General features: G+C 39.1%; 2 protein-coding genes across 3 annotated transcripts; both read left to right on the top strand.

Moving 5' to 3' along the window:
• Nucleotides 1-53: 53 nt before the first annotated feature.
• Nucleotides 54-2,916, top strand: LOC120794263 (sarcoplasmic reticulum histidine-rich calcium-binding protein). Of its 2 annotated transcripts, XM_040135157.1 has the most exons (6): nt 55-964; nt 1,608-1,705; nt 1,841-1,912; nt 1,998-2,052; nt 2,153-2,189; nt 2,302-2,916. In XM_040135157.1, the coding sequence occupies exons 1-6, from the start codon at nt 316-318 to the stop codon at nt 2,321-2,323; spliced, it is 933 nt and encodes a 310-aa protein (XP_039991091.1). In that variant the 5' UTR covers nt 55-315; the 3' UTR covers nt 2,324-2,916. The 2 variants fall into 2 exon arrangements, with proteins under 2 accessions (XP_039991092.1, XP_039991091.1); XM_040135158.1 differs by lacking the exon at nt 2,302-2,916 and having other exon boundaries at nt 54-964; nt 2,153-2,193.
• Nucleotides 2,917-3,432: 516 nt separating this feature from the next.
• Nucleotides 3,433-14,815, top strand: LOC120794261 (carbonic anhydrase 4-like). Its single transcript, XM_040135151.1, is given in 19 exon segments — nt 3,433-3,452; nt 5,751-5,764; nt 6,091-6,145; nt 6,925-6,957; nt 7,055-7,231; nt 7,425-7,576; nt 7,688-7,777; nt 8,138-8,204; nt 8,524-8,687; nt 10,588-10,693; nt 10,786-10,815; nt 10,926-11,102; nt 11,475-11,629; nt 11,739-11,828; nt 12,852-12,899; nt 12,998-13,079; nt 13,179-13,342; nt 14,044-14,184; nt 14,186-14,815. Coding segments are annotated over 17 exon segments (1,761 nt in total). The 5' UTR covers nt 3,433-3,452; nt 5,751-5,764; the 3' UTR covers nt 14,216-14,815.
• Nucleotides 14,816-16,685: the final 1,870 nt, after the last annotated feature.

Here is a 16,685-nt window from a genome sequence, read left to right as displayed (position 1 = left end):
ACTCATGCACATGCAGCCACACAACTACACCAAGCACCCAGTTGTGTTTCCAGTGTGTTCTTAGCACAAGGCTGACACACTGCTCTGTCAGTCTTGTGAACACGGCCCTCCTCTCCCTTCTCTCTGCAGCCTGGAGCAAAGACCTGAATAATATCTCTGAATCATCTGCAGCTCTAATACATTTTCTGTGGATTTTATGGTTTTTAAGTGTTGAAAACCCATCGATTGTTTCAGTTTTTGGTGGGAAAAAAACAGGGTAGCGACATTCTTCCAGTGTGGTTTTATAGCTTAGAGGAGCTGTGTCAGTCTTCCAAGATGGCACCTGTGAAAGGCTGGGTAGTGGGGCTCCTGCTGGTGCTTCTATGCCCATCCCAGGTACCGCTTTCTGGGGCAGTTAGTGCCCAGGACGTGGCTGAAGCAGAGGCAGACCTCCATGCCAGAAACGATGAGGAGGTCGTGGCAGAAGAGGGCAAAACTACTGAGGATGAAGATGCCGCTGGCGAGGAAGAGGAACAGGTAGCAGAAGAGGAGGGTGAAGAAGAATCAGATGAGGAGGATGAGACTGATGAACATGAGGTGGAGGAGGAAGGTGGGGAGGAAGAGGAGGAGGAAGAAGCTGTGGAGGAGGAGGAGGCTGCTGAGGAGGATGAAGAAGAAGAGGAGGCTGAGGAAGATGGAGAGGAAGAGGCTGATGAGGAGGAGGAGGAAGAAGAGGAAGAGGAGGATGATGCCGAAGAAGAGGAAGCTGATGAGGCAGAAGCAGAGGAAGATGAGGAGGAGGAGGAGGAAGACGACGAGGATGCTGATGAGGATGCGGAGGCCGCAGCTGAAAGCGAGGAGGAAGAGGAAGAGGAGGTAGCTGCAGGAGAGGCAGCTGATGAAGCTGAGGAAGAGGAGGATGAGGATGATAATGCTGAGGATGACTCTGAGGAAGAGGATGCAGCTGGATCAGAGGAAGATGACGGTATGTCAACTTTTTTTAACGTATTGAGTTTTTAAATATATTTTCAATGTATTGATGGTTTATGAAAATAAAATGAAACTATGCAGTAATTTGGTATAAAACATGACAAACTGTTATTTTTCTTGGGCCCTTTAAGCGAATCTTAGCTCTCTAGCTGCAGCTACTGTAGGAACACTGTCACACATATCAGTCCTAAAATAGACTGGCTTATCTGTGCAGTAGCTGGCACCCGGTAGGATCTAAACCATTCATGCCTTTTGTTGAGCCAATGTGGCTATTTTGGGACAAAACAGGTACCGTGAAACTGTGCAAGTTCAGAAAAACACTTGTTGACCACTGGTTCCGACGGTAACAGTTTATATGTCGCAAGTGGTGTTTGTGTTCATCTCCTCTTTATCCTCTACAATGCAGCCATTGTGTGATACATCTGCACAAAACCAGCTCGCAATATTGGGTTATTATTCATCTGTGGTGGGGAGGATAGTTTGGTCTTCTCCAAGAGGCGAGTTTGGCATTTTTGTACTGCAGTTTTCTTTTACTTATCGGCCGATATATTCACACACTGATACGTTACATCTGCAATAAGATGACACTGGCTGATGCATAAGACTAATTTCTCTTTGACTCTGCTGACTTTACATAGATGAGCATGAATCTGACGACACAAGTGAAGAGGAGGCCGACACTGACGGTCTGCAATTCCGCTCTGGCTCTTTGTGTAGTGTTTGCTCCATCTGTGAGGTAAAATGATGCGGTGCTAGTACAAGACTTTAATGGCGCACCCCTCTTATCCAGTCAACTTTGCACTAAATCACATTGGTAGTGCATGAGTCAATAAAAACAAAAAGCCCATTGTGTGTCTGTTTCTCCTGTTAGCACTGCTCTAATAACTGTGACAATTGCCCATGTGAGGAGGGAGACGAGTCAGATCACTGTCAGCATTGCCAAGTAAGCACCTTCTCTGTCCAAATACAAGCCCCGGCATTTTCATTGTGACAAGAGCCTCCCCGTGTTAATCCTCCTTGTCTTCCAGGGTTGCTCATCCTGCTACATTTGCCCCATACTCTGTGACACAATTTGCACACCAGGTAAATATTGGCAGTACTTAGGCGTACCGCGCATGTCCCGTTGTCTGTTTGTTTGGCAAGTCTTCATTTTTGTATGTATTGCTTGTTTTTGTTTTTTCAGGTGGCCTAGTTGATGAGCTAACTGGGTCCCTCTTTCAGTAAGGTTTCACACCTCTCCCAACACACTGATCCATTTGATGACACGATAGCAGCTCCGCACATAGTCCAGCAGTGTTCTGTTTGCTCACACCCGGCGCCTTTGCTTTGCAGGACCGTCGCCTCACTACTCTGAGCACCTCGGCGACGTTGCCCTTTGACGCCGTCCTGTGGTCACGTGAGGTACCGCTGCGCTCAGGCTCAGGACTGGAGCTGTCCTGCTGCAGGTACCTCACCAGCTACAGTTCATGGGGTCTCCCACAAGAGCATGTCACGAATCTGACAGCTGACAGAAAAACAAAGATCTATTTATGTGTTAACTCATATTTAGACTTTTGAATTACCCTTGTACTAACAGCTGAAATAGTCAGTTCATAGAATTTATTTTCTTTTCCTTTATTTAATGACGTGAATATTGTATATTTTCAATGCAAAATGGCTGATAATATATTGCTAAGGCTATGATTTGTTTTTTTTTGTAGGAGCATCATTGTAAAACAGTTTTAACTAAGTAAAACTGTTAATGGGCCTGTCTTTGTGGCAGGCCTTGGTATCAATGCAGCAGAGAGACGGAAATGAATTCTATTGCCACTCATGTAACATGTGAATATAAAATTTCTCAGAATAAGTCCTTTGAGTTTACAACATGTTACGTTACAATTTTACACGTTTTTGCTGTGCACTTGTACCGATTCTCACCAGACAATAAATTTCTCCTTATCTATGAAACTTTGTTTAATGTAGCAAATATGTACATCACATGCACAGGTTATATCTGTCACAGATTTTGCTTCCAATTAGCTGATTATGCTATGTGCACTTTAAGTTGATCTTAACTTTCTATTTCACATTGTTGACTGACTTCTAAAGTATTTGTAGTGTTTGCAGTTTATCCAAATAACAACGTGTCAATAACTTGGTTAAAAAGGCCTATAAAAAAACTCCACTATAACTACAACTTCTCAACAGTGTAGAGAAACAACTCTGTGTATAAAGTTACGTATTTTGTTTCAGCTTATGGGATATACATATTTTGAATATAGCCACACGCACAGTTCAGTGGACACTTGTATTCCTGAAGCGCTGCTTAAAAGATTTGTGACCACCACAACCTGGAGGAAAATGATGAAGTCAATCGTTCAGCCAATCACACGCCGATTAACAAACCTAGTCCAGCTGCGGCTCATGTAAGGAGAAGTGATTTGAGTGAGCTCTCCCCGGGTTCTCCAGCTGACTGGAAGCTGTTTCTGCTCAGAGGTTTCCAGGTGAGGTCCTGTCCTGTGTCGAAGGGGGGTTCTTGTTTATTTCTCAGTGAATGAGAAATTAATCAACACCGTCAGAGTTAGAGCCAGGGTGGATTTGACCGTTTGATTGGAAAATATTGGTATAGCCTGTTAAATTTAAGTGTAGCAACAAGGTTTACTATAATTTATTTTTTTTTCTAGGCAATTAGGTGAGATTCCTCTCATAGTTACCCTTGTGAACTTTTGGAACAGTTGAAAGTAAGAACTGTGGCCCAATTTTAGCCCAGGGCCTCTTGGCCTACTACTGCAAATTGTAGCTCTGGATTTCATTTCAATAATAATAATAATTATAGTTTCATGGCTTTAAAAAAAAAAAAAAAATGTTTATGCTATTTATGCATTTTTATATATTGTGATATTTTAAGCATACTAGGTGACTAAACACAAGGGTAGGTCGATTTTTGACTGTTCTCTTTTAAACGTCTCCTGTGAATTACCCTATTGATTCATACACCACTGATTCTTTATGTAAAACAATCATACAGTCATTCCCACTTGTCAGTTCACATACCATAAAGTGCTTGACCTTGTTGTTGTTTTGGAAAAGGAGGGTTTTATGAGAAACAAACATGGATAGGGCTTGGCGTAATGAGGTGTGGCATTGTGTCTGGAAACACGTTGTGTTGTGAGCTCATTTAGAGAGGTGATTGTGTATGTAAAAACAGGACCAGTTACAAATAAACATTACCAAGAACAAGGGCATTTTGCTCTCTGTCAATAGAGTGATTGTCTTACCCTTAGGTGTTGGTGTTTTTATTGTAAACGTGCATCTGTCGGTACGGCCGGACAGAGCCGGGCTAGCTGTTTCCCGTCTTTGTGCTAAGCTAACCAAGACATATATGAGCGGTATCAGTCTTATTTAGCGCATTTCCCAAACTGTTGTAGAGTTCTTTTCAAAAATCTGGCTCTAACATTACACCGGTTTGTATAAATATAATAAATATTTAAAATGCTGCGTTCATTTTTTTTACGGAAGAGTGAAGAATTTCCCAGAGCAATTTGTCTGAACAGACTGAAAAGGTTTGCAAACTACACATGATCAAATAACGTCTCAGCTGTCTCACCCAGGGCTCCTATTGCCTTTGAAAGATCTCACAAGTTGAGCATTTTTATAGTGATACAAATGGCACTGTCTCAGCACAAAGGACTGTATCTCACATTACTGTGTTTATAGTCCACATTCCCATAATAACTTGAGCAAGCTTGAAGCTTTGACATAATCCAATGTGTAAAGCTTCTCGGGTAACGGTTTGCAGAACCAACTATAAATTAAAAGATCAGTCTAGCTGTGTCCTGTGCTTAAGAGATGTAATGCCATTGGAGCAAATTGCTGTGGCATGTATATCCTTTCATCTGGATTGTGCTTTTTTTTTAAATGCATTTGTGTTGTACGTATTGTTGCTGAGGACCACAAGTAAGGACATCTAAAATACCAATTCCTTCTTCTGTGTTCAAGTACGTTTCAGTTCCTCCTGTATTTTGGTTTTCCAGAATGTCTCCTGGAGCCTGCAGATGAGCAGTTTAATGTCTAACATGAGGGGGGGGGTTATGGTGTAGTTGTTAAATGAGACAGCTGTCTAGTAGTTAGACTAATTTGTGGTGAATAAATTAAACAAGTAAATATAAGTAAATATATTGGTGACAGTTAACTTCAACCCTCCTACTTAGCATGTGTAAGGACTATAACTCCTTGTGGGTAATTGTGGGGTAATGGATGACAATATAATAAAACGTGGTTGTAATGATGTAAAATGTCTTCACAGGAGAAGTTGGAGTTGTTGGCAAAAAGAAAAGTGTTAACAGTTTATTAGAATCATGCTTTGAACTGATAACAAAGCTTTATTTAGCTTTAAGGGAAAAGGTTAAACTCAGGTGAACTATGTGACTTTTATACTGAGTGAGCACGTATGGAAACCTAGATGCTGTGTCATGGAGTGGGAGTCGTTTAGTTGAATAAACCCCTAGATTTTACCAGATCAGGTGGCTTTAAGCACCTGTATTTTGATCGCAATGTCCTGAAAAAGAGGCCTGTGGTCATGTTACGTGTCTTTTTAATGTTGTATACATAGCGAGCACCCTCCCATTGCACGTCCCTCCTACTCTATATCACTGACTTGAAAAAGTCTGGGACACTTGTTCACCTTCTCCTCATTGATGGATGTATTTGGATGTATTTAAGGTGACACCTCATACTGGTATACCTTTTTATTTTTTTATTTTTTATTTTTCTTTTTCTTTTTTTGGCCTGAACGACTTGAGACCTGAACTGTAAGGTAGGACGATTTGTCAAACCTTTAAAACATGACTTGTCAGATAGCATTCTTCTACCAAATTTTATTCTTTTTCATCTGAATACAGTAATTTGATCAAGTCATCTGAGATTAATCACTTCCACATTACATGCAAAATTAACAAAATTTGAAACCAATCAGGATCACAAATCATCGCTCCATTTCTAATGCTCTTAAAGGACCATGGTTTCTTTTTTTTATTTCAGTAGTTAAATTGGATTTCAGTTTGTGGACCGTTACACTTCCCACACCATGCTTGTGTGAAGAAGGTGGACGTGATCAGTAATCATATCCTTTTCCTCCTGAAGATGTATCACGCCTCCCTGCTGCTGTGCCTGAGTTTGGGAGCTTTGGTAAAATATGGTGAGTAGAATACATCAATTTCCACTTACAAGAAATATTTGTTAATGAGCTCTATCTACTTCTGCTTCCTGAGGTATCATAGCTATAATTTTTATCTATAACCATGTTTCCTGCAAGATGCAGTTTATTTAGGATTTATTTGAAGGTGCATGTTGTTTTAAAACAAACAAAAAAAAAAAAAAAAGCGCACAGACAAAGCTTTCCACTGCCTGACCCCTGCCAAAGTTTCCTGACCTTGGTATTTATTAGAGAGTGGTGCAGAAAGTACTCAGATCCATGACTAAAGTAGCATTGCAATAAAGTCAAAATACTTCAGAAGTATTAGGTACACAAAGTAAGAAAAGTAAAGTACTTCTCCTGCAGAAATATGGCAGACTGACACATATTATTTTTGTATTAAATGATTAGATTTTTTTTTTTTTTTTTACTCTTGTAGATGGAGTCAGTCAGTTCAGTGGTTCCCAACCTAGAGGTCAGGCCCCTCTAAAAGATCACAAAGTAAATCTGAGGGGTCATGACATGAATAATGAAGAAGGAAAAGAACAAAGATTTTCTTCATCAAAGAAAGCTTATTATGATATGTCAAATAGATAATTTTACTTCTTTGGACCTTAGACTGTTACGAAGCCATATAAAGAGTTCAGAGGGGGAAACCCCTGTTTGGTGGAAAATATTCCACCGGCCAGGCTGTATTTCCCTTTTTTCATTATGTAACGCCACTTTTTGTATCACTTGGCTCCTGCAATATTTATTGTATGTTGGCTATATTTCTGTTTCAGCTGCTGGAAGTGAATGGTGCTATACTGGCTGCGGTAAGTAAGGACATTTCTGACTCGCTCAATGATTTGGATCAAACCATCATTAGTTTCCACTGGTCCTCAGCATTAAGAGCTCCTCTATCTTTCATAGACCACTCCCCAACCCACTGGGAAGACCTCCCTGGTTCTTTCTGTGGAGGAAAAAGACAGTCTCCTATTAATATAGTCACCAGTCATGTTCAGACGGACCCTACCCTGCTTAACTTTACCCTCGTCAACTTCTCCTCTCAACATGTCATCAAGTCCATCACAAACAATGGACATACAGGTACAGAAACAGAGGCACCAATTGTCCTTTTGTCCTTGCCTTTGAATTGACTGTGTACTATATACAATATGGGTATTTGTGACAGAAGTCTAGAAAAGGCACAAAGCAATTCATTTGATTAATCAAACTTATGTATACTAACTGTACTGACTGTAACTGCATAAACATGCTTCTCCATCTTTCCAATGCGTAGTGAAATGCATTTTGAAGGAAAATGAAGTTGAAGTGAGCGGAGGTGGACTTAATGGAATTTATTCTACAATCCAGTTTCACTTTCACTGGGGTGATACAGAACATCATCCAGGCTCGGAGCACATGATTGATGAGCACAGATATCCAATGGAGGTACTCCAGTTTTTGGCTTTCACTATAGATGACATGCTTCTCCTCTTTTTTGCGATTTTTTTTTTTATTTTTAACTTGCTGCTTCTTAATCATTTATGTAATCTCTTGTAGATGCACATTGTCAGTCTGAAGAAAGGTCTTACTGTGGACCAGGCCACGGCAGATTCGGAGGGAATTGCTGTCCTTGGGTTTTTCATAAATGTATGTGTACACAATTATTATCCCAAGGAAAAGTCTTATAATGGCTATACTCTCAATAAACATTATGTATTGAAAACGTCAATTTTCGGCCGAATTTCAGCTTGGTCATGGGAAATAGGTTGTACCTAATGAAATTTATTTCGCACACTCACCCAGATTTTTACACCTTGATATCACAGGTCATGCACTGGCTCCCTGATAGCTGCATCTAAACATAAACAACCCACTAAAATTGTAACAATTGGACTCTCCACAGATAACAGAATTTACAAAAAACAAAACATATACAAGGTATAGAGTTCATTTGAACATTATCATGCTTGTATTACAAATGTAATTTATAATGGCTTCTACCTATAGGCAACAGAAGATGGCAATATGTCAGGACCATGGAACATGCTCACATCTTACCTGACAAACATCACAGGTAATTTGATTTTTGTTTCCTCTAAGATTTCACACCTGTTTTTCCAATACAGCAGGTTGTATGTCGTCTATAGAGGTACCAGAGACATGTCCAGTGCCAACATATTTGAATGAGAGAGTATGAGAATGAGAGAGTATTAATTTCTGTCACACCTGTGCTCAGATGGTATGCTTTTATTTTGATAGTCAAGTTATAATTTTTGAGTCAAAGAAAAAAATGGAACAGGTGAGATTGGTGTGAGGTAAAAAAAAAAAAAAAAAAAACAAAAAATACTTTGTAGCCACTTATGGTGATTCAGCTGGCTTGCATCTTTCCACAGACACTGAGGTTAACATGAACCACAACATCTCTATCGATGACCTAATTGGAAATGTTGACCTCACAAAGTTCTATCGGTACATGGGCTCCCTGACCACCCCCAAATGCAATGAAGCAGTCGCATGGACGGTCTTTCATGAGCCAATCAACATCAACAAAAATCTGGTGAGTTGGGCAACCTGGGAACCTTTCTTCTACAGGATAGGATGAGGAAAGGCCATGTTTAGCCAAAACATGCTCCTCAACAGAGAGGGGGAATGTAAGGGCCTTTCAAACATTTAAAGGGCTTGTTTGCAATTTTACAGCAGCCAAATCGCAAAAACAAAGAGGTATTGGGAAAAAAAAGGCAATAAAAGGCCAAGAAATATCAAAAGGGCAGCCTAAAATGGAAAAGCGGCTATAATCAATATTTTTACAAGTATGTATCAAATGTCTGTGAAAATGAGATGCCAGGTAGAAAGGTGGTGTTTGTATTGATGAACCTCAGAATTATCACCTAAATCAACAGCTTCCATTGGCTTGGCAGAGCTTGCTTTATATTGAATTGGAGTTAATTTTCAAATGTTTGGCCCACAATGTTAATCTTTTGGTTCATTTATATTGCTCTTGTAGTGTTTTTTTTTTTTCTGCGGAAACAGCAGGCAAGTGTTTTCAGCAAAAATGCTCTTTAAAAAAACCCACCGCACCTGCTCAGTAGACAAACACATGGGCACAAACAAATGGTTATAGCAGTTTTAACTCTAATATAATGATTAGACACCATACAAAGATTAGTGCTCTGTAAAATAACTGTACATTAGTGGTTCAAATCAGTGGAAAAAAATCTCTAATCTGTAGGCATTGAAGATTAGCACTGGAGATCATGTTGTATATTTGTTGTAAATATTAACTGTAGCTTAAGTTTAAGAAGTCCATTAAGTTGTGACTCCCGTATGAATCACCTATACTACTGAGCCGAATTAGTGGTTTAAGAAGGCAGTAAATTCTTTGGATTGACAATCAGTCTGTCAACAGTGGGTGTGGGAGTTTCCTACCAGTCTTGCTGCATTTCCCGTTAACCAGTTATGTGAGGAAATACTGTACAGAGAGCCTTTTATTTCCGTGTGTCCATTTACAACTGAATTAGAACAGAATTTGTTAATTATACTGTCAAGCTGAACCAGTGAAAATTGTGATGACCTATTGCAAGTGGAATCACATCACACAAGCAGCGACTGATGTAAGCAGGCAAGGATCGCCAGATCAGACAGGTGCCGCAACATACTGGTATATGCTGGTGTCTTGTTTGATTATCGTGTTTGATAATCAGGTTTGTTTTATTCTGACTGTAGCAACAAGAGAGAATGCCAGGCAAGCCACATGTAACTGTGTAAATTTAAAAAAAAAAAAAGTGAGTAATTTCTCTGTAGAAAGACATGTTATGCATGTATGTAATCTTTCATCTTATCTATGTGACAGCACTTGTCAGATAGTAAACTGCACGTCTCTCTGCATGTGGCCTGTTCTTGGCTGTGTCTTGTGACTCAGCAGGTGTATGACTCTTTGACCTCCCCTTTTAAGCATACCAATCTGTAAAATGCATAAAACAATCAGATCTGAAAGCGAGCTAAAACATTGTAATTGAGTAGATGTTGGCAACAATACAGCAGGTCAAGTGGTCAAAGAATGCATTTTGACACAATCTCAAATAATCAAATAAACCTGATCTGTATCCTTCATAAAAGTAGCATTTACTGCAGTACTGTCTTATTGAATTATAACACAAAAAAAATCCTTATTTATGGTTTTGGATGTGTGAGTATATTTTCTTGGAGTTGGTCAGTAACCAGCTGGTTTGAAATTACTGACATACTTCATTTTTTTTTTTTTTTTTTTTTTGATTGTGAAGACAGCATTTCTTTTTTTTTTTTTTTTTTTTTTTTTTGTGAGAATGCACTTTGAAAGTGAATTCCCAGAGTAAAACTCAGAATCTAAGAGACGCTGCTACTTAGTAACAACTTTAAAACATTTTTTGCCTAGTACCTTCACTGTGTTGGAGTAAATGTTTGTCTTGTTCTGTTCTCAGATTCAGCAGTTTCCCATTAGTACGGGACTCACCAATGTTTATCGGCCTGCACAGGCCCTCGGCAAGCGTCAAGTGTTTGCCTCCCCTGCAACTCCTCTCCCTCTCAGTGAGTTGGGAAAATCCCGCAAATATGACCCACAACATAGATTTATGAATCCGAGTTGACACTTTGAATATGACTGTTCTTCTATTCTTCAGGTCATCCATGGTGCTATGATGATCACTGCGGTATGTATTTGCAAACCTGTGCTGCTACTGTGCAAAACTGATGACTAAACAGTGCTGTCAGAACAAGATTTAGGCTCGTCTTAAACTTTGGTTTTCCTCACTCCCCTCAGAGTACGGCCCCTCTCAGTGGCACCTTCTGTCTCACTCCTACTGTGGTGGTGAACAGCAGTCACCCATAAACATTGAGACACGGAACACTGTGGTGGACGAACACCTTGATGCCCTCACCTATACAAAGTTTGACGACAATCATACCATCAAGTACATCACTAACACAGGCCATGCAGGTTTGACGGTTTTCTCTCCTCTTATGGACTGTTTTTTTATGGACATCGTTTTTTAAATTTTAAAAAGACCCAAAAGATGGACCAACTTTTTTAAGCTTGTTAAATCCGTGTATTCACAACCTACAATTTTTGATTTTTAAGAATGGATGCTACTGAGTCCAAAACAAAACTAAAGCTTAAGTTAACTGTAGTTTGTTAGTTTTTTGATACGAGATGATTATTTTGTCAAATGACAATGACACCTAAAAATGAGAAATTGTTGCTGACATGGATAAAAGACGACGACTCCCATATTTGTTTTTTTTTTTTTTTACTATTTTTGAAATGTAAGCCAGCCAAACTTTTCCTTTTTTATTGTCTCTCAACCCCCAGTGAAGTGTGTACTGAAGGAGAACATGGTGGAGGTGTCAGGGGGAGGTTTGGGATACGTCTACTCCACCCTTCAGTTCCACTTCCATTGGGGCTCCACATCAAATGACTCTCCGGGCTCAGAGCACACAGTGGATTCAAAAAGATACCCAATGGAGGTAGTTACAAGCCCTGAACAACTGTGTTGTTGCTTTACAGGCATTGCTGTGTAATAGATTTTGCTTTTGTCATTGCATACTGTGTATCCTTAATTGTGTCTTTGCCCAGTTACATATAGTGAACAAGAGGAAGGATTTGACTTTGGATGAGGCAATACAGACTCCTAACGGCCTGGCAGTTCTGGGATTCTTTATTGAGGTAATGTTCAGCCAGCATGCATACTAAAATACCCCTGATTTTTGAGTGCTGTTGGACCGTTGCTGCTCACAGCTGGAAGGACGGGCGGGGGAAAAAAAGGTGGATGGTGGTGAAACACCACCAAGGAAAATTCAGAAAAACAAATAACTATTACATTTTTTTGGGAAAACATGTTGCTATTTCTAAGTTTAATTGGTAGTGGCAGTTTGGAGTTAAAAAACTAAAGGTGCATGAATTGTATCATTTCCTGTTAGCATAAAACAATTATGTATGTAGATTTCTTGTATACTAATAACAAAAAAAGTTTAAGATTCACACACCACTTATACAATTAGTGTGTGGTATAACTTTAATAGCCTACTTCCGATGTAACAATTTGGTCTAGCTTTCCACCTGTTGTATTTACAGTACATGCCTAGTAATTAGCTGAAGACTACACTTCTGTTTCCAGTTAAGAAAGCAATGGGCCAAACAAAGCATGTGAATATGTTGCAAATGACAGTCTCGGTATACTTATTGCCATAGTCTGGACATGCTGTTTAAATGTTTCCCATCAACACCAAACACAGTTGACATTTGGCAAACAGGCATACTGTATGAAAATCTTGAAGTAGCACAGTTATACAACATGAAAGGGGTGGGGGGGCACCCAGCTAGCTCATGGTGACAGCTTGAAATATCACTCAACATCACCTACAGTGACATACCAACATTTCATCTAATAAGAGACAAGAATGGTAAGATCCCGATCTACTCTCATTCATCACTAAACGTCATACGTGTATACCTGCAGAGTTATCAGGTTAATGTCTAGACACTAAATATCACCCCTACACATGCAATTCTTTTTAGCTCCGATTTTACAGAATGATTAATGCCTGAATGACAAAACAGGGGTTTTTTTTTTTTTTGTTTTTTGTTTTTTTTTTCTGTTGTAAATTGTTTTTTCTTTTCTCTCCAGTCTAAATTTGATCAAACAAGTGAGTCTATTGTTTAAGACTTTTCTCAATATCAATTTTCTAGGCTGCAGATACTACCAAAAGCAGCAGCAGCAGTTCCGAACATCATGATGTAAGTTGTGTATCTTGCTTAGGCCAGAGCCTATATGTTGATAACTGAGACAACTATAGTCAAATGTTCTTAATTGTTCACCCTGTTTGTTTCTGTAGACAAATCCCACATCAAGTCCGACATCTGATAAGGGAGCCTGGAAAAAACTGACCCACTACCTCTCAGCTATTCCAAACATCAGTGAGTGCCCACTTGCTGTAATGCGGATAACCTTTCAAAAATACTGACTGTGCGGATCTAAATGTGCTGCTACATTTTTGCGTTTCTGCCTCAATATAGGCTCAGAAGTTGAAGTCACAGAAGAGATCTCGATTGATGACTTGCTCGGCAGTGTGAACCGGGCTAAATACTACCGCTACAATGGCTCCTTAACCACCCCTTCGTGCAATGAAGCTGTGGTTTGGACAATTTTCAAAGAGTCTATCAAATTGGACCGAAATCTGGTAGGTGCTGAAGACACCTCAAACACACTGATCCAGAATTTAAAAAAAAAAAAAAAAAAAAAAAAGCACAATTAGCATTGCTCTATGCAAAACTATTCAAATAGAGTTAACTCCGGTGGTTGAAATTAAAAGATTTGATGTATGATTTAAATGCAGTTTTTAATGCATAATTACTTGAACGGGATTATGAACAGTATTAACAGTTGAGGATAGGTGGCATATGGGATTTAAACACAGGTAATTGTAAAGGCGATGCCTGATCCTGCCGTAAGGTAATGATATGTCCTTACCAGGGACAATCAAAGCAAATGACGTGACCTTATTTTTAGATTATACTAAAGGGGAATGTCGTCCGGCTGGTTCCGACTTTAATTCAGCTAGGCGGAACTGCCACTAATGAGAACGGTTAATCTCTCCACATGCTGCAAGTATTTACTGCACCTTGTTTTTTTTTTTTTTAAAGATTAAAAAAAAAAAAGTCACACCCTTCATTGGGTGGCGTGTATCATATGGCTATTTAATGTGTCTATGATATATGAGAAAAATATATAAAAAAATGTGTTAATGTTTTTAGGGGTTGCCTCATGTTATGAACATAATGTTTGAATAAATAAGCGACCAGATGTAGATCGAGTCAAGAGAGTGGCTGTAAATCTCAGTCTGTCCTAAATGACAGCTACCGTTTGCTTCAACCCCACCAGATGCTGCTATTCCCGAGACAGGCAGGATATCGCAACGTGTTTCGGCCTACGCAGTCTCTTCATAGCAGGACAGTCTACACCACCAGATCAGCAGCCAGTGCCCCTGGACCCATCATACCGTTTTTGCTCCTGGCATGTCTCGGTGTCTTTTTCATTTAATTTGCACCTGTGAAAGGGTTAACTAACTGGAACCGCTGTGAAGAATAATCACAAATTGCACTAATTAGCAGTTTTGCACTCTTCAGATTATTTCTATATTTCTTAGCAAAAGGGAGAGTGGTGTTTCAGTGGTCACTTTGAAATTTTTAGTATGTGGTTATATAATCTCACAACCAAGATAATGGTAACTTTTGGCTGACCAGTGAAGTTTTTAGATTTTTAAAAAAAAAAACCTTAACATGGTTTATTCAACTCCAGGGTGTCATCAGACTCTCTAAACAACTTCAACTATAGTAGTAAAAAATACTAAAAATTGCAAGATGACCACACACAAATCAACTCTCTAGATTTGTTGGAAAGTGGAGCCGGTGTTCAATCTAATCATATATGCATTTGCTATTTCAAAACTTGTACAGTGTATATATTAAACAAAATGAACAATTATATTTCAGGTAATTCAAGACTGTCCACTATGCTAACCACTAATTACAGTTGTTGACCACATGAGGCAAAAAAAAAAAATATTTTAGTGAGTGTTGTGCATTTTATCAGCGGGAAAATCTATCACTGTAACCAGTGAAAATTAAATAAACAATTGTATTGGTGTCACTTACTGTTGGTTTTTAGAAGCTTTATATTTACCATATTTCAATAGGTCTAAATCAGTCCACTATATTAACCAACAACACAACTCAAACAGGTCATCTTTATGGCCACTTTTTATTGGCATGGTGATAGTTTTAGGCACTTCTCTTTTCAACATCATTTCATGTGTTAGAAGAGGTTGAAGGCCCACAAATCTACCAGTAAACCAGATGTTTAATTTATGTGAGCCTGCATTTCCTTCGAGGAAAACATTTTGAATAACGTGTATAATGCAAATGGAATTTGATCAATTTGTGTTATCTTAATCACCAATGTTTTGCATTGTTATGTGACTCACTGGATAAAAACATGACCGATGTCCCAAAAGTGAATGAAGCATCTACAGGCAAATGTAGTGCTGCATGTTTTTAAAAAAAAAAAAAAAATCCTGCAATTGCAGGAGATTTCTTTAAATTTAACACACAAATACAGTAAACCTGTGCTAAATTAGTTGTACGCTAGTTGAATTCAGTTTGATTTAACTGATACGACTGTACCCGGTTATATAAACAAGAGTACAAAATACTTCCCCGAGCACGTAACATGTCCTGCAAATCTGCTTGATCTAACCATCTGATGTGCTCTTTTAGGAACAAGAAAGAAACTCTGCCACATGAGAGTAATCTATTGAATTTGATGTCTAATACTCATTCTGTCTAAAAGGAAATGCATTCACTGCTAAGCCTAAAACTGAGACAATATTACTTTAAATAAAGGCAAGTCTTTCTTCCAGATAGGAACAAACAGTGGTATCCTAAAGTGTAATCTGAAACCAGGAGAAGAGCAATGCTGCTACATCATGTTTTGTCTATCAGGACACACCCAAATCTGTATTAGAAAAATCTTTTACACTTTACAGTAAAACGGCACCTCGAGGAAGACAGTAGAGGTTATCCTCCCTGTGGCTCGAGAACACAATTCAGTGCGATCTGATAAAACACCACCATATCTGTAAGACACGACCATACCTTGTATGAGTCAAAATACACAGGAGTCATTAATCCTGACTACCAAAGCTATATAAAAGGTCATTGAAACGCCCCCATCACTACTCATTGAATACAGTCCTATTAACAAATACTTGAATCTCAGGAGGCCGCACCATGAGCAAACACACTAAATCTGCACAGGACAGAATATAAACCCTTGTAAATCAGCTGGTACAAATTTAATGACAAGCCAACCTCGCCCTGACTCACTCGCATTACCAAAGTTTATAAAGGTAAAGTATAGTTGAGTTTGAATGCACTTGTTGTAAGTTGCTTCACACAAAAGCGTCTACGAAATTAAATCAACTAAAGTGGGTCAAAGTAGGAATGAGCTAATAATGAAATTAACTAATTTTAAATGAATTAAGAAAACCCAACCAGTACACTTGGCAGAGACACCTTATTCTTAAATGCATTTGGTCTGGCATCCATTTATTATCGCCGGACCGAGTGAGCTACCTCACCCCAAGCACTTTTATTCAACTTTTTTCTCAAGTTGAGCAAGCAGCTCAAACTGCCAGAACACCATTTCTATTTCGAAATGCATTGTCGAAATTTAGTAAAATAGTCTGTGAAGCAGAAGAGCGAAACCATTGACTTGGCAAAGCTCCTGTTTCCCTGCTCATACCATAGGTGTACAACTCTACAGAACTGCCTGGAGGAATCTGTAGGTGTTGCGCTTTCATAAGCTTCAGAAACACAGCCACACAAGCAAACGCCCTCATTTCTGACCTGTCCTTGTCGCTCAGGTTTTACCAAATTCTGACTCAACTTGCGTGAGAATGGGGATAAAATTTGGGGGTGGAAACCAGAAAGCCTTGGGTTATTTGAGCATTAAAACATAGCAGC

This window comes from Xiphias gladius, chromosome 9 (genome assembly GCF_016859285.1).
Source record: "Xiphias gladius isolate SHS-SW01 ecotype Sanya breed wild chromosome 9, ASM1685928v1, whole genome shotgun sequence".
Classification (NCBI taxonomy): domain Eukaryota; kingdom Metazoa; phylum Chordata; class Actinopteri; order Istiophoriformes; family Xiphiidae; genus Xiphias; species Xiphias gladius.
This window is presented reverse-complemented; position numbering and strand designations above follow the sequence as displayed.